This window comes from Limulus polyphemus, unplaced genomic scaffold (genome assembly GCF_000517525.1).
Source record: "Limulus polyphemus unplaced genomic scaffold, Limulus_polyphemus-2.1.2 Scaffold61, whole genome shotgun sequence".
In the NCBI taxonomy this organism is placed as follows: Eukaryota; Metazoa; Arthropoda; class Merostomata; order Xiphosura; family Limulidae; genus Limulus; species Limulus polyphemus.
Window position 1 is genome coordinate 301,139 of NW_013665671.1, and position 25,567 is coordinate 326,705.

The 25,567-nt window shown below is 33.9% G+C and overlaps 1 protein-coding gene across 3 annotated transcripts in view; it reads left to right on the top strand.

The window, feature by feature from the left end:
* Positions 1-25,567, top strand: part of LOC106464510 (transcription factor AP-2-beta-like) — a 145,816-nt gene that overhangs the window by 86,803 nt on the left and 33,446 nt on the right. For 2 of the 3 annotated variants that reach the window (XM_022392705.1, XM_022392709.1), the window contains exons 3-4: positions 21,364-21,424; positions 22,248-22,497. In XM_022392705.1, coding sequence (XP_022248413.1) covers positions 21,364-21,424; positions 22,248-22,497 — 311 coding nt within the window. The remainder of the gene's footprint in view (positions 1-21,363; positions 21,425-22,247; positions 22,498-25,567) is intronic. The other variant, XM_013924660.2, reaches the window with a different exon arrangement.

Genomic DNA, 25,567 nt, shown 5'->3' on the forward strand with positions numbered 1-25,567 from the left:
GAGAGAGAGAAAACAAAAACCAAGGAGATGGACAGGGGGAACTGATAAGTGTGAAAAATGTTCTAAAACCTGGTATTTTCTGTAATAGTTATGAGTATAGCAGTAAACGACGTGTATATGCAGATGACTGGTAATACAGAATATCCCAGAATTTTATTTAGATTAAAATAGAATAGCTTTATTTGTACATTTCTATTTTAGTTGTGCATTATGTCGCCAGCTTTCAAGGATCGAAAAAATGTTGTTTACATTTGGCGCCAGACACAAGGTGAATTTCCCAACAAGCTCTCCTTGATTAATCAAGCGTAGCTCTAACAGAAAACTATGCACAGATTGACATGTTAATATTAGGTGCTTGTGCTTACATTAGTTTATTTCAATATGGTGTTTTTGAGGTAGTTACAACCAATGAGCTTAAGGCGTTTATGAGAGGTACAGATGACAGTTCATTGTTGAAAACAGCGAGCAAGGCTATGAATTAAAAGTGAGAACTAGACAAAAACTCTGATTTTATCAGATGATAACGATGTCTTAAGGCACCTAATACAAAATAAAATCACCAGACGATGATGAAACTCAAGCCATGCTTGTTTTATTTTGTTTCGCATACTGACCTGTTTTATTAAAGTTACTTCAGCGAAAGTGTGACAGTAATGCTGACAAACAATTAAGCTTAGTAACAACTATAAAATGTGCAACGAGGCGTTCACTAATTCGTGACAATAAAGAATCCACGGTGTGCAACAACGGGTTATTTATAGATTCTCTCATATAAATAAGAAACGTTTTACAACAGAAAAAAAAACGACCACTTGTCTGTGTACATCTAAAATTGCCATAAAATAAAATACTCTACAATAAAATCATCATACCAGCGTAGAGATATGAAACGACACATTTAAAGCTTGCTAACTTATAGGAATAAATTAGACCTCTCATCCTGAATCACAAAACAACTTTCTTGGAAAACGGATGAATCGTGGTTGGTGGTGGGCAAAACGTTCTCCAATTTTCATGTTTAGGTATAAAAATACTTTAGTGATATATTTTTATTAAATTTTGTTCACTTTTTCTTTATCATCATACAATTATTTCCTGAAGAAGTAACCATATTATGTATGAGGTGTTAATATATATATATATATATATTTATTTATAAGTGTGTAACTTTTTATTAGGCTGCTAATAATTATATACAATTCAGCAATTAAAAGCTCACGCAGTTTCATTTGGCTTTAAAACAGTCAACTCGAGAAAACAAAGCCTTTTATTTTCTTCTGAAGTTTCGTTGGCAAATTCACAACAGCCACCGTTTTGTCCTAGAATTCGTGGGAACCTATAATATCGATTTGAACCACCATTATGTACACACTATCTTGTCGTTTTGATTATTGTAGCTATTAATACGGTGTGACATTCAGCCTCATTAATCCCCTTATTTGAGGAAGGTTTTCGACTCTTGTTATAGAGATCGAAAAGAAACGATCTGCAATGATGACTGGAAAACAGTGTTTTTTCCTGTTTGAAGGATTGGGAAGTAGAATGAGATTATTCTAGTTGGGAGTAGTTTTTCATTTTTTGTGAGATATTTTCAAATACTTCACTCGGACCAGTAATATTAAAATGTTTTCATCGTTCATAAAGTTAATTTAAATGTCTAATATCTAAAATTTTTATGGACATGTATTTGTGTTTAAAGTTTCCATTTCGCTTACATTTTCTACATAAAATGCGTATCATAATAGGTTTTGTAGTTGTTAATCTCGTGTATTGTATACTCAACTAGTAGTTATAATAGGTTTTCATTGAAATAAAACCCCCAAATTCATCTGTTACCACTGATTGACAAAGTTTGTAAAATAGCAGAAACAAGAGAATATTTTAATTAAAAGAAAGCGATAGAGAGATTAAAATATATTCGTGCACAAAACATTAATACAGATTATCGTTTGACAAGATGGTAAAGATTTGGAGTTTTCACAGATTTTCAATACATTTAACGTTAATAATCTCACGAGGAAATATATTTCGCAATAATTTTCTAGTACAAATCGCCACATTTTAGACAGTGATCGAAACTTCGGGAATACCGTATTACTATACCCACTTTCAGAGGAAGTGTCCTCTTGCTGGGTTGTAGTCGTATAAGGTGTACTAATATAATGCACAGAGTGGATTCATTTCCGTGATGTGGGTTTGCGGGTTGCCTCTAGTGTTTGAACACATCAGTGACTATTTTAAGTAAGGTAATAAACGAAAGAATGTTGGCAGTATTACGTTGCTAAGTCAATAAAGCATTGTTTTCTTAAGGGCTTACGTAATGCAAGGTCCGATAAGGACTTCTTCAAGGGTTTCTGCACATAAACGTCTGTGTACATTCGCACATACAAAGGGGGCGGGAGCGTTAGACCATCGTTGGTGTTATCCACTGGCAGTTTCAAGATGGATATTATACAACTCTTAGTATATACAATGACGTGATGGCTAGTTGCAGGGGTTTACATAACACAGTGCATTGTTGCTACCTAACATATGTTTGTGATCTAGTATTTTATCATTCATTTGTTATTAGATAATTTGACGACAAATGAAATCACAGAATTAAAAATAAGTTTACTAGAGCCCATGTTTATACGGTAGTAAATGTACGAGGAATGAAGCAAATACAGTATTATATAAAATGCTTTTACATAGGGTGTTGTAATTGCCTAAATATATTCTTAGTAAGCAGAACACAGATCGAATTCGTTATACTGAAATAATTTTGGAGCATTACCACTTCGGGTCATGCTTTATCTAATAATTATGCATCTTGACAATTGCCCCGCAGCGTAGTGAAAGCTTTGTCGTAAGGCTTTCGTGTTCGTCGATATTATATGTAGAGTACGTGGACGATAGTTTCTCAGTGCCCCTATCAACAGTCCGATAGAAAAGAAATTATTAGGTCCTGCGTCCAGCTACTTGGCCCGTTTTATTCTCCAAGTGGATATTTCGTGGAAGCAGCATGTATACATGTCACTTATATCACCTTCTTTTCCAGAGAGAGAGAGAGAGAGATCCTTCTTGACTATGTTACGTGAACGCTTTTGCCACCCACCTTTGTGTTCAGGAATTCTCATCTGCTACCTGCTTTACGCAGGCCTCTTTCTGGATGGTCCTAGTGCCCAAGTTGATCAATATTCATCCGTTTTCCAGTGTCATTGGAAATTCTACATCACCGATCTGAACACTTATTTATGACGAAATTTGACAGAATTTTTGAGCTGTAACAGTTGATTCGCAAAACTCAGAATCAGATTATTGCCATTTGTGATTGTTTGGTCATATGTGGCTGGTCTGGTAACTACCGAAATTTGTTTTACTTTAATCAAATAGCTACAAGAAGTTTAGTTTCATGAGATGTTTTTGTTGATTCTTTGTCTATACTTTTATAAGAATTCCTGTAATTATTGCAATGGCAAATGATACTTTCACCAGCTTTGGCTCTTTCCTCCAGAATATTTTGTATGTGTATTTACTAAAACCGTAAACTATATGTAGTAATTATTGCTTAATACGTATTCTAATTTGTTTATCTTGTCCATAATTATTTAAACAAATGTTTTTCAAATCTTTAAACTTTACTGTTTCAAATCCGATAATGATCGTGAGAAAAAGTGATTTGAACGTCAAATTCAGCCTTAAAATACAAAATAGTGGTAATTGATAATGATTTAAAAAGAGCTAGTGAAACGTTTAGAAATTGTTGGACCCTGTGAAGTGAGGAAAGATAGACATCCAGGTGACCAGAACCAGTGCTAACTGTTAAAACAAGTAGCGCCACTGCACTTGGGTGATCGGCAGGTGAAAACGTTTAAAAATCCTATTGTCTCATACGACTTTACAGCTTATTCATTAACTAAAGGAAGATCTCGCTCTATAACCGTAAAGTACTCACAGGTGCTGAAAAAGAAGGAGGAAAGCAAAATTGTTTAGACTTATCTGCTTTTTCATCTTTCTTACTACTTAGGCCAAACTGATACCGACAGATGAAAAGCGTAACCATAAATAATTAATTCTCAATGCAGTACAAAGATTAGGGTTCTAGGATATGTATAAAACCAGCAGATTCTAAGAAAGTTTTATCTTAAAATCTGTTCTCCATATTTAACCTTTACTGTGTAGCTTTTGTCATGACATCCTCCCTTTCCCCATGTCCCCCCGGTGGAACAGGGGTAAGTCTTCGGATTTACAACGCTAAAATCAGGGGTTCGAATCTCCTTTGTGGACATAGCAGATAACCCGATGTGGCTTGTGCTATAAGAAAACATACACACACCCTTTCCCAATTTCTTGCTGGTATTTTATTAGGAATTTCTGCAGTTCGTTAAAGCTGTTTTACAACCTTTTTTAAAAGTAATCTAGTTAACTTGTTCGTTTTATATCGGTTAAAACTTTCAGATCCCTCTTATTAAAAAATTAACATTAATGATTGAAAATAAAAGTAATAGAAAATAATATCAATTAAAAACAATTAAAATATTTGGCGAGAAAATAATCATTCAACATTTTTGAGCAAGATATTCATTGTTATTATTTTGTTCCAAGGCTGGAAGACGGGTACTGTACTTGAATAATTTTTAATGTACCCTTTCAACCAGAATATCGTATGACGCAATTTTTTTATATGGTGTATGTTTCGTATTATAGACCGACATAGACTAGAGGAAGACGTTTACTATCATAAACTCTTGTTAACACAATGATTTCAGCAGACAGTTTGATTTAAGGCATGACAAGTAGGACAAATGGATGAAATTCTTGCTGTCGTGAGAAATTTAAAACCATTTAAATTAATTCAAACTTCTTCTCAATGATGTTGCTCTCTGAACGCTGGATGGATATCATGTGTAATGGTCAAGGTGGCCTAGTAGTTAGTGCACCAAGCTGTAAATCAGAAAATCCAAGGTTCAGTTCTGGGATGTGCTTTTGAATACGCTCCGCACTGTGGCTGCATTATAAAAGCGACAGTAGATTCGCTGTTTGGCGAAGAGCAGTAGTGTGGGTGGCAGGTGTTGTTCTTCTTCTGGTCAGTAGTTCTAATTTAGAGATGGCTACCCCTGAACCATAAGGCCTCTGACCCAGCTGTTTAGACCATGTGTCACATAAAGAGCTGTTCAAGTTTAAAACGTTAAATGCACAGATTTCTCATACGTGCGGTCAGTTAAAATTATTTTGTAAATGTATCGGACCCAGTTAAGTAACTCGGCGTGAATCTCAATACAGATTTCGTTCCACTTTGTTGTTGACATATCTGGAAGAATGCGATTAAAATTCATGCACTTGAAAGATGAAATGGAAAGCAACTGCCTAGTTTCGATTGACACTGTAGAGAAAGTCACCGAGGACCAATGCACAAAAGTAGCTCAGGTATAAAGAACGACATTTCGAAAGTTTTCCGTCTTCAGACTTCAGTTGCTACCCATTTCCCATTTATCCATTGTGAATACCTTGTCTAAAACGCATATAAAATAATTCAAACACTTGTTGAATTACTTTTTCAAATGTTACAAATCAATTAGACTTGGAGTTTGCTGTAGTTATTTGATACGAGTTTAGGAACAGTCGTTTGTGTTTGTGTGAACTGTTCACTTTCTGTTTGTTCAAAAAGTGAACTAAAAGCATAAGTATTACTTCTGCTTCTTGCTTTAATTTCAGTATTTAACGTGTGGTATTCTTAACGAATAAATGAACAACTATCACTGAAAAGTTTATATATCTATTTTAAGCCCCACCGACTACTAGAACTAAAATATATTGTTTTCCGTTCTTTTCATTCAAAATAGTTTGTGAATTACGTTTACCGTTTTATTAGTGTTTATTGCAAATTGATATAAAATGTGTTTCTATAAAAAAACAACAACAATGAAATCATGACGTTCATTATATAAATATTACTACGTTACATGACACACCATCAGCTGTTCGTTAATTTTAGTATTTCAGCATACCTGGAAGGTAAGGTGAGGTTTCCTATAGCCTCAACCCCAGGTTAGATTCTGTAGAAAACCTATAGAGGGCAGTGTCTTCTCTGGTATATGGTGAAGGTGTTTGTTGTTGTATTAGGTTAAACCTTGACATTACACATAAGATACAGAAACGAAATAACCGTTGTTGTCTCATTATGATCTAGTTATCTATTGTATATTAATATAACTGGTCGTTAGTTAACAGGAACTAGTGCCTAAATGACGTACTAGCATACTCTGGTAATTTAAATTGAAAACCCATTATAGTGTCTATGTTATTTTGTTGTTTAACATTTTTGAGTGAAACAAGTATAGGTTTGTGTGTATGTATATACACTCCTTGTGTAAAAACATCATTTACTAGTAATTAAGTTAAGAGTTTGAATAATCGAAGTCGTTTATTCTACATACGCAATAATTAATTTATCCCAAGTCATCAAAATTGCATGTGGTTGCTGCATCCTTTGTCATTACTATGAAAGCAAAAAAATATTGAAATATTCTAAAAATATAAATAATAATAATATCTAAAGAAGGTGGCTACAGTACTCATAACGAACAAAGAGGGGTTTCTGATATGGAGGTTATTTCAGATGGCACTGAAGCATTGTTCTGGCCACTTAAAGCTATTCCGATAACCGCTTCATGGCACCCACTTGACCACTGGCGATAACTCCCATCAGGTGAGAGTTGTCTGAGCGTCTTACCAGACTAGTTAGCTATGGAAAGTTCGAATAAAATAGTAGATATTTTCACGGATCTGAAGGAAGAAGAATGACTGAAATTCTTATGAGTAAAAGTAGAAGGAAAAGTGCGAGAGTCAAGTAGTGACTCGCTTGGCTCTATAATATTAAAAAATGGATTTGAGATGAAAATCTCGAATTAATAAAGTCGGCGCAGGTAACAAGATTGGAGAATAATGGGGAATCACAGAAGTTGAGCCTCATAACTGGGAAGGACACCATGACTGATAACTATCGCACAAAAAAGAAAGTCATCCAGTATTACTTACAGTTGTACCATGATAACGAAATGACACTTCGTTTTACTTATGTATGTAAAAATATTCAAACCTTGCGGACGTCGAACTTAAAATATCTTTTTAACCCAACGTGACTATGCAACGTTGCATATGAAATTATTAATATTTAACTATACACTATATATAATAAGAAAGTAAACGTATTCTCAAAGCAATTCTGGAACAGATTCTAATGATACCGATATCAACTTTGAGTTTTTCTACCTCGTTGTAGAAATACGTACAAATGTAGATGAAGATTATGTATCGCGAAAGAAACTGTAGAAATACGTACAAATGTAGATGAAGATTATGTATTACGAATAATTAACGTTCTATTTGCATTGTCCCTGTGTGTAAAAGAAAGATAAACTACTTCGTAAACTTAGTTGTGTTTGATTTATACTTTCCCAACATAGACAATAAAAGGCCTTAATGCCTGAAATACTTGTAGATAATTTATAGCGTTCAAGCACGAACGGAAAAAGGTTTAAAATAGTGTAGACCAGTGTTTTGTTTTTTTCACTGTATCCTGACACGAACAGGAAAAGGTTGAGCAAATCGGTAGGTACATATTTAATATATACATAATTTAGGTAACTGACAAGAAAAGTTTGTTTCAGAATTTTCCCTTAAAGCTTCATAGCCATTTTGAATTGATAGAAAAGAGGAAAAGCAGGTATACAACAGCACCCACCGCTAACTTTATTGGGATTTAATTTTCACTCTTATAGGGCACGCATGGCTCCAAAGTGCGGAACGTGCTTTTGCGTCAAAACGTCGCAAACGATAAACTCTCCGATTCAGAGTCCAAGCGTGCTAACCACTAGGCCACGCCCGGCACAAGATTTAACCGTTGGAGTCAGTAGGGTTAAGTAATAATATTGAAACTCGAACAACGTGTATACACACACACACACACACACACACACACACACACACACACAGCAACCCATGGACGAGAATTAAATATTACTTTATTATATAGTTGTTAGGGCGCTCGACGCGTAATCTGCGGGTCGCGAGATCGAAATCAATCACAGAAAAAGCTAGCCCTTCAGCCGTGGGAGCGCTGTAATATGATGGTCAACTCTATTTGTTAGTAAAGAGTAGCCCAAGAGCTGGCTATCACTTTGAAAGTAGATACAGCTTTGTGTGAAATTTAAATTTCAACTAAACAGCTAACCATTCACATACCGAAAGTGCTTCTGATAAAAAGCTCATGGTGGTTTAGCGGTAACCTCGAGGGCTTATAACGCTAAAAATCAGGATTCGATATCCACTGTGGGTACAGCGCAGATAGTTCATTGAATGTGTATGAGGTATTTCGCATGTTTTATTTGTATATCAGTTTTTGATGTGTACGTGAAGAATTAAGTAATTCGACTTCATTCCGTGTGTTGCGGTTTTAGAACTTCTCTTCGTAGATTTAATACACATTTAAAATATTAGGGAAATATATCTTCAAAGAGAAGCTCCCTTACTTGGTTGCAGTGCAAGCTGTCTTGTTAACCGTTTTAGTGTAAGAAAACAAAATGTTTATTGCGGTGACAAATCAGATAAGTTTCTTAAAACATTAACAAGATATAACAAGATATATTACTAAATATAACTAACATGGCTTCAGTTGTCTTAAATGCCAGTAAAATTTATGACCTGGAACAAAAGCATTTGAGAGAAAGTACTAGTTAGCTCAAGTCACTTGGCATTTTGAAATTTAGAATAGTTGTAATCATCTCAAATCAATAGACATTTTGAGATTGAGAAAATTTTCTAATTAATTTAAATGACCTCCATTTTGAGATTAAGAAAAGCTGTAATTATCTCAAATCAATAGACATTTTGAAATTGAGAAAATTTTCTAATTAATTTAAATGACCTAGATTTTGAGATAGAGGAAAAGTTGTAATTAGCTCAAATTTCTTGAGATTCGGAGGTCTAGGAAATGCTCTAATTAGCTCAGATAGCTTGACATTTTAATATTGAAGAAAGTTGTGATTAACTCTAATCAATTGACATTTGAAGATTAAAACGAACACTTTAGGTATTACCATCATTGTTCTGTTTACTTGTTCAGTTTGTGATGCTTGACAAGCAACGGAAAACTTCACAATTCTTAGAGAATGCTAATAGACTGCTTCATAACATGCCATTTTGTAATCAGTCACTAGCGCCTGACACCAAGAGTTCATCACTATTCCACCAAGAAGACCTAGAGGATATCAACCACCAAAAACCTGACAGCGCAGGCTTTGTTTTAAATAAAGTAGTGTTTGGAAGCGAAGGAGCAGGGCCTCTTCTTGGAACACCTGTCTTTCTAATGACGCTTAGGCTTCACGTAACTTTTAAACTTCCTCCCTCTCACGGCCCCATCGGTGCGTTGTTTGACAAGGTTCTTTTTATATGGACGTGCTCAGCATGAACTATTGCTGTTCAGCGAACCTCCCTATTTCGAGGATGTGAATGTCCTACGAAGAGTACACGTGTAACAAGCTATTCAACTTGGACTCATCCTAAATTTACAATCTTTAATATATAGAGAGAGACATTGTTATGAAGTCGGGAACTCGTTAGTTTTATGATATTTTATGCGCGAGTTTCCCGCTTATTCATAGATGTAATGTTTTGTGTCCTTGCAGTAAAACGCTAAATAATGTATATTATTGTTTTTTGAGTTCATTTTACACCTATAGTAAGCATACTTCGTTTTGTTTTGTTACTGAGTTCTTGCTTTATTAAACATTTCCATTAAACTATTTTCTATATTTCAAGTTTTTCACTAAACTGCTAAAACAAAGATAAAACACTAGAGTAAACCAACCGGCATTTTGGATTGGATTAAAGCGCTAACCCAAAGGTAAACGTAAAACTTTTGTTTTTCTCTATGTTGATTAATACACAATCCGCTTTGTTTGTAGCCTTTATTTACCTTGAGAACAACAATAAACCAACAATAGAAAACGCTCAGTTATACACACTCGCATACATATATACGAGTTAACATACACATTAGGGGAAGAACGTATAATTCTATTGCTTCATCCTTTAACTCTTAAAGTGAAATCATTAAGACTAGAACAAAATAATTCACAATAAAGTATTCATTGAAACGTTATAAAGCAATGTTATTACTGTCGAAATGTTAAAAACTTAAATACTGCACTTCAAGTACAAAAAACCTAAATACTTCCTTTAACTGAAAAAAAAAATGGGTTTAAGAAAAATAAAATATAATTTCAAAGTATACTAGGTGATGTTACATACAGTTGCTGATGCAATGTGCTTTTCAAAGTAAACAGTGTTATAGCTTATCGGCAAAAGTAACATTATATCAAGCGCTTTGAAGTTGCCTGAATGTGGAAGTATTGTGATATGTTATTTAACATACAACTGTATATTACAAAATATCTGTTTGAAATTATTTTTTTATTAATGAAAAGAAACTGCTCTAACTAGAAATTCACAAATGAATGCAATGTTCCTCCCCCATCATTCGATATAATCCTCGGTTTACAGTAGCTTTCATGAGAAAATTGCATTTAGGCAAGGAAAGAGGGCGTGAATTTCAACATATATGCTTCAGAGAGATAAACAGTTAACACAGTATCAACTTGAGATTACTTTGTGGGAAAGATATACTCTGGAGCATGCTAACTTGTGACCTTATTACATAGGATAGTCAGTTTCTGCGTAAATAGTTTATATTTGACATTTTTGGACACGATATATGCAATATCATGTATTTCGTGAATCAGAGCACTATTAATAATAGCGTTTACTTAGTAAACGTTTACATATGCAAAGTATCTAGGTTCAGAGCTCATTATTGTATACCCTGCTAATTTCTTGTACTTTTGATCCCTGTAAAACCGCAAGAAAAGCACAAATCTCAAATCTATCTGTTTTGGGCTATGAGGGGGAGTTCTCGCAAGGTATCGTGTAACGTCTCATCTGGATTGGTCAAAATATAAAGGAGTGGCAGGTAAAAATCTCTAGCTTTGCAAATGTTTTTACCTTTGGTCCCAGTAAAATAGCAAGAAAGGCAAAAATCTCATACCTATTTATTTGCTTTAGTCTGCGGGAGTTGGCGTAAAGTTTCTTTGAAAAGTCTCATCTGGATTGATCGAAGCATAGGGAACTTCAGACCAAAATATGTTTACGTTTTGTTTGATCTTTGAACCTCTAAAATTAAAACGGAGACATAAATCCAAAAAATTAAATAGTTTTCTGGGCGTACTGGACCAGAGTTTCAAGACGATCGGCTTAGTAGTAAAGGAGTGTTGCGCAATTTTAATCACTGGAAAGAAGAAGAAAGAAACATAAGAAGTACAATTTGTTTTCCTCTCTATGGAAGACACATAATTACTATATTGATGAAAGTACGTTAAGTGCTAAGCCTAATGCCAAAGTCCCTCATGAGCAAAACTATGGAAATTTTAGTTATCCAAAATATAAACAAAAACAAACTACGTATTAACTCTGCCATTAACTTATTTCTGGACGTAGGTATCAAAGAAATGGGCAACATCAAACATCATACCCCTGTTGGTAGGACATCACTGTACTTCCCTAATGTAACAAGCTGTTCGCGTTTCATTATACTAAAGTAGTACTAGGAACAAGTGATTTCTTGTGTTTGGCTTACTACTGTTTTAATACTTGAAGTAGGAGCTAATTTGTAAACTAAATTACATAATTAAAGAATTATTGATTGAATTTTCAGAATGTGTATGTTAGTTTTAAATCCATGGGCAATAAATAATACATTCCATATTGATGAATGCTGAATCCATGGAATAACAGCTTCATGAAATCGTTTATAATATTTTTATTGTTTTGTATTTTAGTATTATAGGAACATTTTTAATTATAATACAGTTCAACAACAAAAAGTTAAAAGAACAAGTACAACAGATTTGAGAAATGATAAGTTGAAAAATGGTTTACAGATATACATCTTTCTTAGCTGGGGTAATTAACCATCAGTTTAAGTTCAACGACTTTTTAGGTGGTATTTGAAGTTCACGAGAATTCATTCTAAGTTCAACCTTATAATCCAACCGGTTATGACTTGTCTTTATTCAAATATGTCAAGTGATGTGATATCTGATTTTTGAATGATAAAATTCTAATGGTTTAAATACTAGGATGTGTGCCAGTCTTGTTTTTATCATTTACAAATTTAAAAGTACAGAAAGTTGAGTAAACTATATTGAAATGATTTTTAAAATGCTAATAAGCAAGTCAACTGACAACTACAGGTGATATAAAGTCGCAGTGGGATGAGATGTATGAGAATTACAGTTTAGCATTGTTTGACGTTTTGCAGATAATGTGATGCCATCCAAAACTGATCGTTTTTGGGAAAGGTGTGTAATAGTCATTTCCAGCGGAAAATTTTCACACATAAAGTTTTCTTGAGATGTGGAATTCAGAGTTTCCAACATGGGGTGATCTCTTGTACTTAATAGTACTGGAAAACAAAGGAACTTAAGAGCAAGAGCCATCCATGATGAGACCTACAAAAGAATTGTACTTCAGCTGTTGTAAGAAAAGTTCTGCATCTTGTAACATATGAGAATCCACGAACACAAAGGTCATCCACTCTTTCCAGCTACGCAACACTACATAACATAATATAGAAGGATTTCCTTCTGAAAACGAAGTCAACAGAGTTTGACTTCACCAAAATAGCGCTTCTAGTCATAACTCCCTCGTAGACTAGCTGGAATATGGAAAACATGTAAAGAGGAGTAGTGTGCTTTGGATATGACAGGGTTACAACGCAATTTGTTTCATTGGTACTACGCTGCGGGTCTATTGCCAAGATGTCAGTTAAGACATGGACTATATCGACATGGCGAGGCTCCAAAACTGTTTTAATATAACTTAATTAGCTTTCTGTAGCTATATAAACCAAGTATTCTTGTTCATGGTTAACTAGCAGTCATATAGTTTTTATGAGTAAACGATTTTATTCTAAAAAATAATGTGAATTTTTGCTTCTAAGTGTTTGATAATACTTAAACCAGTTTAAAAACGTCGTATAATGGGAAAATGTAATCAAATACGTTGTAAAGAAGTTTTAGGCGACATTAACAAAATGAATATTTACGTTCTTTAGAATACATGCATACGATATAAATACAACCATGCTACTGATAAAAAACAATTATACATTAATATGAAACATATTAGGCTCATTTTAGGTAACAACATCCATGTAATGGTCATGTGGTAAGGCCAGGTTGAAAAATAAATTTGTTTACTGTAACCCTAAACTAATTTACAATGTGGGTAGGTAGGTAATTTTTTTAAATTGGTTTGAAAAATTTTTTCAAAAAAGGACTAATTCCGTGATCACTTAAAACATAAATACAATTACTATCAACATTTATTCTATGAAAAGAATTACGGAAATTTCAAATTATTTCGCAATACACACTTATTGACTTATCAACGAAGTTGAATCAACCGTTGACGACAATTTTACAGTTTGTTCTTCAGTTTCATTTTGTTCGTTAAGTAAATCTACAAGTACTTCCCTCCACTTGGATAAGTTTCCAATCGCAATTAATTTGTTTTTGATTCTAATCATAAATCTGCGAGAACATTTTTCGAAGACATACACTGAACAGACTTGTGTTCGCCATGTTGTTGATGTATGCTCGTCAATAGTAAATTCTCCTCGGCTAGGTCGTGTATTTATTAGTTTAGCGTGAATGGTCCTGAGGACAAGATAAGCCATGTTGTAAAACCTCAATGCATTGAAAGTAAAGAATAGGTTGAACAATCGCCAAGTTTTTGTTATATTTTTATTTTGAGAAGGATGACGATTTGAGCTAACGCTCTTCGTCAGATCGTACGGCTTCTACCCGCTCTATACAGCTAAATGTACAAACACACAACTAGATCTATTTCACTATATTTCTCACTAGCTTTGTCTTACTTGAACTTCACTTTGGACGCGTATTTATAAACAGGAACTGAGGCCTAGAATTTTTCCCGCGCTCCGAGATATTATGATGTGTTAAAAATCTAGAAAACTTGGAAGGTTCTAAAACATGATGAAATAATATTACAATCGCCAATTTACGACAGTTGAACTACACAACGTATGATTCGCACAGTTACATAAACAAACCTGCAATAAACTATCGCTTCTAAAAATAACTAAATTTAACACTCGCGCTATACTTGTATTAAATCATTCGTGTATATCTAACAATATCTTAACCATAATACGACTATACAAATTTTAAAGTCGGCAGATTTTGTTAGAATGATCAGCAAAGATTGGTTAAAATAAAAATTGCCAGGTCATAATGTCAGAAAAATCGCTCATTAGGGTCCAATTTCAGAAGGTCTGTCGGGTTATAGCAAACGGAAATATTTTTAAGTCTGGCCTAACTGTAGTTTAAGACCCGGCATAGCCAGGTGGTTTAAGATTATTGTTTTTAATTAAGTACAAAGCTACACAATGGGCTATCTGTGCTCTGCCCGCCACGGGTATCGAAACCCGGATTCTAGCGTTGTAAATTCGCAGACATACCGCTGTGCCACTGAGGGACTAGCCAGGTGGTTAGGGCGCTCGACTCGCAATCTGCGGGTGGCGGGTTCTAATCCCCGTCTCACCAAACATGCTCGCCCTTTTAGCCGTCAAACCTAATATTCGTTGGTAAGAAGAGTAGCCTTAGAGTAGGCGGTGGGTGGTGATGACTAGTTGCCTTCCCTCTAGTCTTACACTGCTAAGTTAGGGACGGCTAGCGCAGATAACCCTCAATGGCAAGTTATGCATATGACTCAGGATGAGGTTTCAAAATTTGTGAGAAATGTTTTTTCCAAATGACAGCGAGTATATTTCGTGATATTTTTTACCAGCTTTTTTTAAATATTACTTATTTGGGAAACTTTAAAAAGTATAAGGTTGATATTTAATTCTAAAGTGTTAAATATTACATTCAAATAGCAGATGTGTAAGAGATGAAAACGTTTGTAATAGTTTTTCATCCATTTCCAATGTGAAAAGTGTGTGAAATTTTATCAGACAGGTTAACATTCAAATTATTTTGTTTTTCGGAATTTTTGAAGTTCTTGTGTATTTTTTCAATAAATACATTTAATCGTTATATTTATTAGTGTATCAAAATTATATGAAACTAATAAAACAAAATATGTAGTATTCCAAGAACCTTGACATAGAATCAATAGACCTAGAAAAACATTAACATCTGTATGAAATAAAACATATTAGGGAGCTTTGAACGAAGTAAGGCCCAGCAATCTGCGGGTCGCGGGTTCGAATCCCTGTCCCACCAAACATGCTCGCCCTTTCAGCCGTGGGGACGTTATAAGGAGCGGTCAATCCCACTATTCGTTGGTAAAAGAGTAGCCTTAGAGTTGGCGGTGGATAGCGATGAGTAGCTGCCTTCCCTCTAGTCTTACATTGCTAAATTAGGGAGGGCTAGCGCAGATTGCCCTCGAGTAGCTTTGCGCAAAATTCATAACAAACAAACAAACAACTGAACGAAGTTACACAAATCAGCTGAAGACTTTACTTTTAAGCAGTCGAGCTCTTCTCAGTTTCATTCAATCGTCGTTGTAGTCTAACGTCCATTAAATTTTTATATGTATATGTGTTTAGATAAGAAAGACCCGTCGGTACGCAAATAATCGAAAATATTATCTTAAAATAAGTCGCAGTTTTAAAGTAAGCGAGATTTCTAAGGAAAGTGTGAATAAGAGACATTTCACTTAGTGGCATTTTGAAGACTTACAGGCAACATTTTAGAAATCAGAATTTTCTGACCTCGAGCTTATATCTAATCTCGTATAAAATCATGCCTTTCTTCTTCCAGAGTCTCATGCTAGTCATAATCCGTATGCAAGTGTTTAATAAAACAAATCTTCATGCGTGATGAGCAACAGCCTGCTCTTTTCAAAAACCCAAGCGATCCTCACAGAGTTCATCCTTAAAGATGGTTTCATTTAATAAATAGTAATGACTATTAGTTTCATGTAATAAACTGTAATGACTATTAGTCAAAACTATTTTCTCCCAGGAGAGAATTATATTTTAAGCATCTATTCATGCTACCGAATTCCGAAAATATGCTTCACAGAAATCGTGCATGGCCTGTGGTATTTTGCTAGTGCTCCTCTTGTTATGCTATATATCTCTCGTGGCGTTTAATTAGTGCTTAGTCCTTGAATATTTTATAACATAAGGACCCATTTACCCAAGGTGTTTTGAAATACGGAGTGTTATTATTGTATTCACTGGAATTAATAGTTACTTTTGCCAACATACTGTAGAATGTCATTGTTTAATCAATTATGTCTTGTCATAAAACATTAGTATTAGCCCTATTATATTTTTTTATCACAACATTCTTTATCTAGTCCCTTAGGGATTTTCAAGAATTATAAAAGTGAATAATAATAATAATATTCCAGCCATACTGTGTTTGTTGTGTATCAGCCGGCTTGATGAACTCTGAATTGAGCGAAACGCGTCGTAGGCAATCGATATAGCGAATAGCGAACCAATGCGTTTCTATGTTTCCTTTATAGCTCACACTGTTTCAATACAGAATAAAAATAGCAATATTAAGAGAACGTTGAGAGCTGTCCTGTAATACTTACTGACTCACAACGAAGCATATTAGGCAGACTAAAGGTAGGAAGATATAACTAATAAAGCTTACTCTCAACAGATAATAGTTATACAATGTTAATGAAAAAATCTTTCATACAAGTGTTTGGCGTTTATGATTAACTAACGAACACTTCATAAACCTGTATCATTAGCACAGTTTATATTAGTAAGAAACTTTTGGAAAATGGCCTCGCTGTATTAGTGACTTGAAGCTATTCCGCTTTTTATTTTTGACAGAAACAAAAATTCCATTACTGATTAGACTTAGAATACTTGTTATATCATAGACTTTGGCGGGATACGCTCGTTAGCCAGTGATATCTAGGGGAGGAAAGAAAAAAACATTCACTTTGTTTAATACTTAACCTACAATTGTAATGTCTCTGTAAGCCCATTACTCTTCAGAGAATATGAAATAGTAACCAAAACTCCGTTTAAAATCAAGATACAAACATATTTAAGTTTCTGTAATACTTTTACCAGGAAGTTAGCTCGTACTTACATATGTAGGTGAGGCTGCGAAAACGACTAGCTGAAACAATAATTTAATCTACTAAAAAAAGGCACGATTAAGAAACTATACCAAACAATAATTGTGCCGAAATTAATGACTAAAATATGAATTCATAATATTCAAGTAATTATTTTATCATTTAATAATTTATAATAATTTACCCTAAATTATTTCTTGTCCTGTAACAATCTTAGGCCTCGCTTCAGATGTATAATAAAAAAAGTAGAGATGGAATTTCTTGTTGTGATCTATACGTATCATATGAAACATGGGCTGGATTTTCATATTTTATTAATTCGATTGTTATTCTGTTTTAGGAAAGGTTTTTAACCTCGTAATTCTATATAACTTTATACTTATTTCATAACCGAGTAATCCAACTGTAACATACCCACGTATCCCCTTCTGATATAACGTTTCTAAAGATAGGAATTTTTTTAAATTACTCTTTAATCGGTTAGTGTATGTAGTGATGAATTTTCCTTAAAGATTAATGCTGATGTGAAAAATGTTAAATATTATCTATTCACCGTATAATTTAATTACCCATGAAGATTTTTCGCGACGGCATGTAAAACTGAATTTGTCATTTGTACTGAAGGCTGACTCTTATACCATTTCCTGAAAAATACAGGGAACTGTATTAACATAACTTGAAATCCAAACAAAATTTGCGCATCTCCTTTACATTATTGCGAGCACACGAAGAATAGAACTATCTATTGGGAGACAAGAGTGACGCACGATTCTTTTCACTACAGTATCAGTTGGAAGATTTGGATACAAAAACAGCAGGGTACTTTCTCGAAAAACTAGAAGTTGCTGCGATAATGAAGCCAAAATAAAAGCTACTTAGTTAGCTCATCGAATTAATTATTTCTGCTTTTCCGATTTACTTTTTATTTTCCTTTTTTTAAAAACTGTGTAAGTTGTGGCATTCCTAATCTATCACACTCGTGTTATAGTGTTTTGTCCGGACAGTTAAGCTCACATAATTTTACTCCTTGTCATTAACTGAACAAATTACGACCGATGTTAAAATTCGCTACAGAAGAATACAACTCTATGTGTATAAAATTCTGTTCTTTTGATTTTGTTTGTTTGAGAGTTTTTGTGCAAAGCTACACAAAAGGCTAATCGTTCATAATTTTGAACTAATAAGCTAGAGAGAAGGTAACTAGACAATTGCACTCACCACCAACAGTTGGATTTTTGTGATCGAATAGTGGGATTTCACAATCACATGTCCCTCGATAGGTCAGCTGTAAGTTTACGGCTTTACAGCGATAGGATCAAGAGTTCGAACCCAGCGTGAACAGATTGTAGATAGCCCATTTGTATCTTTGCGGTAAAAGAAACAAAATAACCGTCACTTTTAGTGCACAACCACGCTCCTAAAGTGCAAAGCACGTTTCACTATCAGTTTTTTGTTTCAAATATATAGACATTTATGAAATAGCTCTTTATGACTTTTATAACGAAAGCCAATTACTTTTACTCTAACGTCACATTTAATCTCACCAAAATGTTATTAATTTGTCTATAAGAAATAATCTACTTGTCCGCTACTTTTGGTCAAATAATATTTAAGGAAATTTTCTTAAAGGCTTAAACAAAAGACGAGGTGCATTCGAACGATAAGTAATTTTGCTGCATACTCTACCTTTAATCAGTAAAACCCTACTTGTGACCATTGAAAACTCTTCCTGTGACCCCTTTAAACTACACGTGATTGTTGGAACTACATTTATTGAGTAAGCATTTTACCTGCAGTTTTTAGGAACATTACTTCTTGTCACTTGAAACTTTTCGCAACTAGGAACACTATCCTTGGTAACTGATAATCTTACTTTGGCTGATTAAGAACGCAACCCGTGGTTATTATTAAATAAAGTAATTTAATCTTAGCGGCGGCATTTGAATGTTCATATAGATTTTAAAAATTGAAGCACATTACTTGTTTTATATCAAACGCTAATTTGTCTTCTCACTTCTGTATATCATTTTCTGTTTTAAATTTTAAAAACGAAATCTGCTCTAACTATACTCATAAATTTTGTGAATGCTTTCTAATTAAAGATCATAAGATTCGGGACTAAAAATACAAAGACATGCTCTTCTTCTTGTTCTTCTTGTGAGGAGAGTACTTTTATTTCAAGTTGTTTTCTGTAATAAAGAAATAGTTGTTGCACATTTTTTAGTTATTTTTCTGTCTGAATCTTGAATATTCAAAGTGTGAATTTTTTTATGTAATTTTGTTTGTGGTGCCATTCAATAGATAGCGCCTTATTGTATTTATTATTTTGCCCATATACATAGATACATACATGCACGCTACGTCCATTATAGTAAGATTTATTAGCTCACAAGTTTTTCGAGAACCCAACTTCAGTTCGAGACTAGGTTAAACTTATTTCAGCTAGGCCTACGTTCTAACTGAAAAAGCTTGAAAACACAAGGTTAAATAATAATAATAAAAAACTCATCGCACGGTGAAAAGCATCTTAGTTACGCTCTCTCTATTACATCCGGCAAAAAAAAGTGTTTGATGTGACAGTATACTGGTTGAAATATTAATAGTTAGTGTCTTTATCATAGGTTTTTGTTTTCTATTTTCTAGGTTCTAATTTAATTTTTTTTTATAAAAACACTTGGTAGTTTATGGTATTTTATAAGTCTTCCGTGGTTCAATTCCGCGAGGTGGACATAGCGCAAGTAGCCCATTGTGTAGTTTTGGGCTATGAAAAAAACTTCAACTGTTTAACCTATTAGAACACATCATGTTTTGCAAATCCAAGTACTTTCAAATTTGGTTCACTTTCGTGTTTTTTAGCCCTGATTAGCTTTTCACTTTCATAACTTAAGCCTTTCCTTGGTGTCTAGAAATGACTACATATGTAGTCATTTGTCAAATTCTTGTATAAAGTAAAGATAAAACAAGTAAATTTAATGCGCAACTTCTCATATTGTAATACTGAAAGAAAATATAGTTATAAAAATAATAAATCCCACTGATCAATGTTATCAACAGTTCTCATTTTTGTCCTTTAAGCTATACATGTCTCTACTTTTCTTGAAACATCTGGAAGCACATGTTGATATGGAGATATTTCTCGCACATAATACACTGCACACGACACTTTCTTATAGAACGTCTGACACTTCCTTGAACTGGATAGTGACCGCTGTTATCTGTTCGATCTTCAGTGGCGACTTCATAAGACGGACCAAGGTGGAGGTCTTGGTGATGACTGCTTTGCCAACAAGCGTTTTCCGAAAATCCTTCTGACTAGCTTGTGCAGCTGAAATCTGGAATATGCGCCAGTAATATGCGAAACCAATGTTTGAAGCATATACCATCAGAGGCCAGAACCACTTTTTTCCTTTAAAGTGCGGGCGTAATTATAATAAGACGCGATCTACCAGATCAACCCCTCCCGTTCCACCATTGTAGTACTTTATCATGGCTGGTTGTGGAACAGTTACTCGACCCTCGCCACGAACCCAGTACTTGGCCAATGGGTTCTACCCCCATGTACTGCTACACAATGTAACGACCGAATTATCATTCCAGCAAATAATTTCAACCCTTATTTGACTAATGACTATATAGGTAGTCTGTCATAAAAAGCTTCCTGGACAATTACTATACTTCTTTAATATCAATATTTAAATCTGACTCCTAAATATATGCCGAGTATAAAAATTACCAAAACAAGTCCCAGGTCGTATATTTTAGGTATTTAAGAACAGTTGAAACCCTTCGAACTTTTTGGAATCTTTTGGTGACTCACCATTTTAAAACTTTAGGTACTGGTTAAAAAAAACCTTTTATAACAGATTTTTTTATATCTTTCAACAGAACAACCTTTGAACTTTATTTAAAATTAAAATTTTCTACCAAACATGAAATCTGGGAAAAGATAACTGTCTTGAAAATACATGACTACATATATAATCATTGATCTAGCTTGGGTTAAAAAAAATCTACTTGAAATTTATGCATAACAAATCTTTCTTCGTTTGGTCACAATATTGACGTTTTTAAGATATTTAACAAAATATTCTGACAGTAATTAAAGGTATATAATTTAAGGAAACTTTTATTTGTTAAGAATTTCATGTTTTTTCCAGATTTTTAGTTGGATTTTTTTTTTCGCAGGCCACAGGAGTTGAAGATGCTAACAATATATTTGGAGAACATAACAGTGTTATAAGAAAAGGTACGTTGAAATGTTTAACTTTTCTGTCACTATGGTTTCATAAACTTTATTTTTGCAAGAATACAAAAGCAATATCATTATATTATGTTGTGGTAAAAAGGATTTCATGTACCCTAAACCTTTTGTTGTTGTTTTTTTAAGAGAACACCCTTCAAGACGTGTTTCTTGGTTGTATATTTTATAACGATTATAGAGGGAAACTAGAAATTTCGAGATTGCAATTATTACAGTGCGTGATTATAATAATGTGCTAAAACTGACTACATGGGGCTATGTAAAACATAATAGGTTAGCAGTTTTGCTTATCCCAATTAAACCGTTTTGGAGATATTAGTATGAAATTGTCACTCTTTATTAAAGTTATAGTCACCTGAAGTTGTTGCTGTGATCTAATACAAAGAAATAAAAATGACCAATAAATTATATACGACAAAAGTATAATTTTAAGCCAGTAGTAACAAACTGAATTTTGTACAATATATATTCTATTCTGAGATGACATTCAAAATATTTTTACAAGACAAATTTGATTAAAAAGAAATTTTCTGAAAGCAAAATTTTCCCTATGTAGAAAGGGCTTGGAAAATATATTGAACTTTGTACCTTATGTTCTTATCTAGATTACAAAGAAAGAGATTTTACAGACAACCGTTAATACTTTTTCAAAAGTTATTGTGATATCATTGACCCTAATTGTTGCATTTGTACTTTTCCGTCTCTGCCTTTTACTCTCTTCTGGTACTGGTGTTTTGTTTCTCTAATATTCGGTGACTTGGAACTTTCTTTCCGTCTCTCCCTCTGACATATTGGGGGATTCACTCAGGTCGGTTGACGTACCCCGTGTTCCCTCCGTCTCTCCTTCTAACAGGCATCAAACCAAGACACAGTGACAACTGCAGGGAAATGGTCATTACAGGTGTCACTTCACCCACTGATGTGTTCTGCTCCGTGCCTGGCCGCTTGTCCCTGCTCAGTTCCACATCAAAGTACAAAGTGACTGTAGGGGAGGTCCAACGCCGGTTATCCCCACCAGAGTGCCTCAATGCCTCGCTATTAGGAGGAGTTTTGAGAAGGTAAGCCATTATTGTCAATTTGAATATCTCAACCTTTTGTGTAGGGTGGCATTAAATACATTTGCTTCCTACCTTAACTAGGTAGAGCTGCAAGTTACTGCAACAGTTGTGTGTAGTGCAATCAAAACCGGTTTTAACAAGTATAAAAGTTGATGTTTCTTCCAATTTGTTTCTGTTAGTAAAACTTTGATATAAAGCTTAATTAACCGTATAACTTTAGTTCCGTTTGCATAAAAATTGGAAATAAAGTAGACTGTATTGATAATTTCCAGTTTCTTTACTTTCATGTAGACTTTAACCCAATGAAAACTTCCATATTTTATTGATATTCATGTTTATCTTTTTATATATGTTGTAGAAAGGTGAGTGGAAAATATTTTAATAATTAGGCATACTGATGTTTTGAATAATTCAGTTTGATTCGTAATTTACTGTTGGCAAGAGTCTGTTTGATAGCATAAGGTGAGAAACGATGTTATGGCGCATTGTGGACTCACAACAGAAACACCCTAGAGTTTCTTCAAAGATTTGTACCCTTTACGCCTTTTCAACACAAGTAATTTCAATGTCCCGTATCCTCAAAATCTTGCCGGTTCATCTCTTTACCAGACAAGCAAGAGACTACTTTTTTGCCTGCTATAGCTAAACTGATATTTGTTTCTCCCCAAATGAATTAATTCGCAAATGTTTGCCTAAAATCTTCATCTCTAATCTCTCCATGCAAAGTTCACTGATAATCATTTTCTCCTGCATGGAGAACTAATTCTGCCTCCAAGTGGTTAACCTAATAAATATCATTGTGAACTTTCAATAGTACTGTTGGGCTAATATAGACTCCAATTTTTGTTTGATCTTCTCATAATTTTTTTTTACTATATCCAGACTACATTGTTTTCCATGTCTTCTTTGGCATTTAATTACTAATCTTGGTCCACTTTATTTAATTTTTCTAATACTTTTTGTCCTTTCAGAAAACTTATTACTATTCGTCATATTTAATTCTGTCTGAGCACTCTAACCAACCAAATGCATCCAATGTTAAAAAATTCTAACCTAATGAAGATTCACCAATATGTGTCAGAACGTCGTCCATGAGGTAATGCCTCAAGCGTAAACCACTGAGATTGCTTAACATACGTTATTATTTTACGTATGTGTACATATCAAAACAACCAATTGTATGTTATCAAAGAGCTATAAATGTGACTAGAATATCGCGTAGAATAAAGTAGGCACACAATTTGCTAGGATGTTGTTACTCGTTAAGAAGAAAAAAAACTCTCGTTGAAATCGTTATTTTTCTAGATGAAAATGGTCAAACAGGGATGTATTTAAAAATCTCAAAGTACAAATTGTTTAGGCACCATCAGGTTTAGTACCTAACTTTTGTTTTAATCATGTTAAATGTTTTTCTGTGTTAAAACAGAATCGGTAAAAAGTAAAATCCTATGTGAAATATTTGGTTTTGAATATTTCAAATGTTTACTTCTCAGTTTATTAGGCAATTGACTCACGTTCAATATCGTTTGTTATCTGAAATCAAAATGAGATCATTCTTCAACGATTGCTTTTGTTATATATGTCTATATAAATTACTATGCATTTGTTTGATTGACTGTATTGATTAATATTATTCAATTCCTTAACTTATTTATTATCTTTCTGTGTTGGGCTTTAATAATTTTCATAGGCTGTCTCAATTTAAAGAAAAATGACCATCTGTAATTGGTTGTACGATTCTACTATCGTGGGAACCCTCGATCTATCTGTTTGTCTATATTTACTGGTATGGGCTCTAGCCATAAGGTATAACTATCTATTTGTGTTGAGGTTGAATATAGGTAGTCACTCTTGTATATTATACTGTATCTAAAACTAGATGTTCGATATTGTAGATTGTGTCAATCCAAATGAAGTCAATTATTTCAAACATGATTTCTGCTTAGAACCCCCGAACATGGTTTAAAAATAAATCAGTTGACGTATGGTACACAACATATTTCTAGTGATTAATGACCATCATTTGATAAGAATTATAATAATAATTCTCTAGTAGCAGATATCAAATTTTAATACATATAGTTAATCTGACATTAACAATAATCCATATGCAGTAGTTACATAAATTAAGAATAAAGTTCAACTTGTTTGATTACGATTGCTACTAATACGTTTAAGCTTAAACATTGGCAACTGCATATGCAATGATATAGCTACGAGGAACCAAAAATGTAGGTCTATAGTTCATTTCAACGTATCGGCGTTTTAACATTCTGTGGCAGTGCTGTCACGATACAACACGGCTTTTTGAATCCTGAATACTGTTTCATGTTAAACACTGACAAACAAGGTAGACATAGATGGTAAACGCCTCAAATTTTATTGTTTAATACGACAGGGGCGTTGATGGCCCTCTGATAGTGGTGTGTTAGGTCGAGGAAAGTCTTGTCAGGAAAAGGAGCTATATGTGACCCTTTTTAAGATGACGTAAGAAACGTTCTCTCTCTCTCTCTTTTCATCAATCTTGTTCACGTGGTTTAAAAAAAACCTTTCAAATTTACAAATACCTTTCATCGGTAGACTAACTGCTTCGTTATAACAGGTAAAACTTCACTGAAAAAGGCGGAGACAAGAAATTAAACCTAGAAACATGAAAAACGCCACAAGATGACAACTTATATCGGTCTGTTTCTTTCTTTAATGTGTTTTACGTTTTTAATGTAGTAAACCACCGAGATTTTGCGTGTTTCAAAATTTTGATTTATTTTTAAAATTCTTTCAAAAATTATCGTATAATAATATAAAGTATATGTGAAGATTTGAATCGTTGATGTCATTCATTCTATTACTTTTTACCTCACCGTTTAAAGGATAGTGTACACCCAGTTAACCTACTATGTTAAAATACATGTGTTTTTGTATAGCGATGTTTACAACGTGTACTTTTACCAAATCATTTTTTTCCTTCGTTAGGCCCGGCATGGCCAGGTGGATAAGGTGCTCGACTCACAATCTGAGGGTCGCGGATTCGAATCCCCGTCCCACCAAACATGCTCGCCCTTTCAGCCGT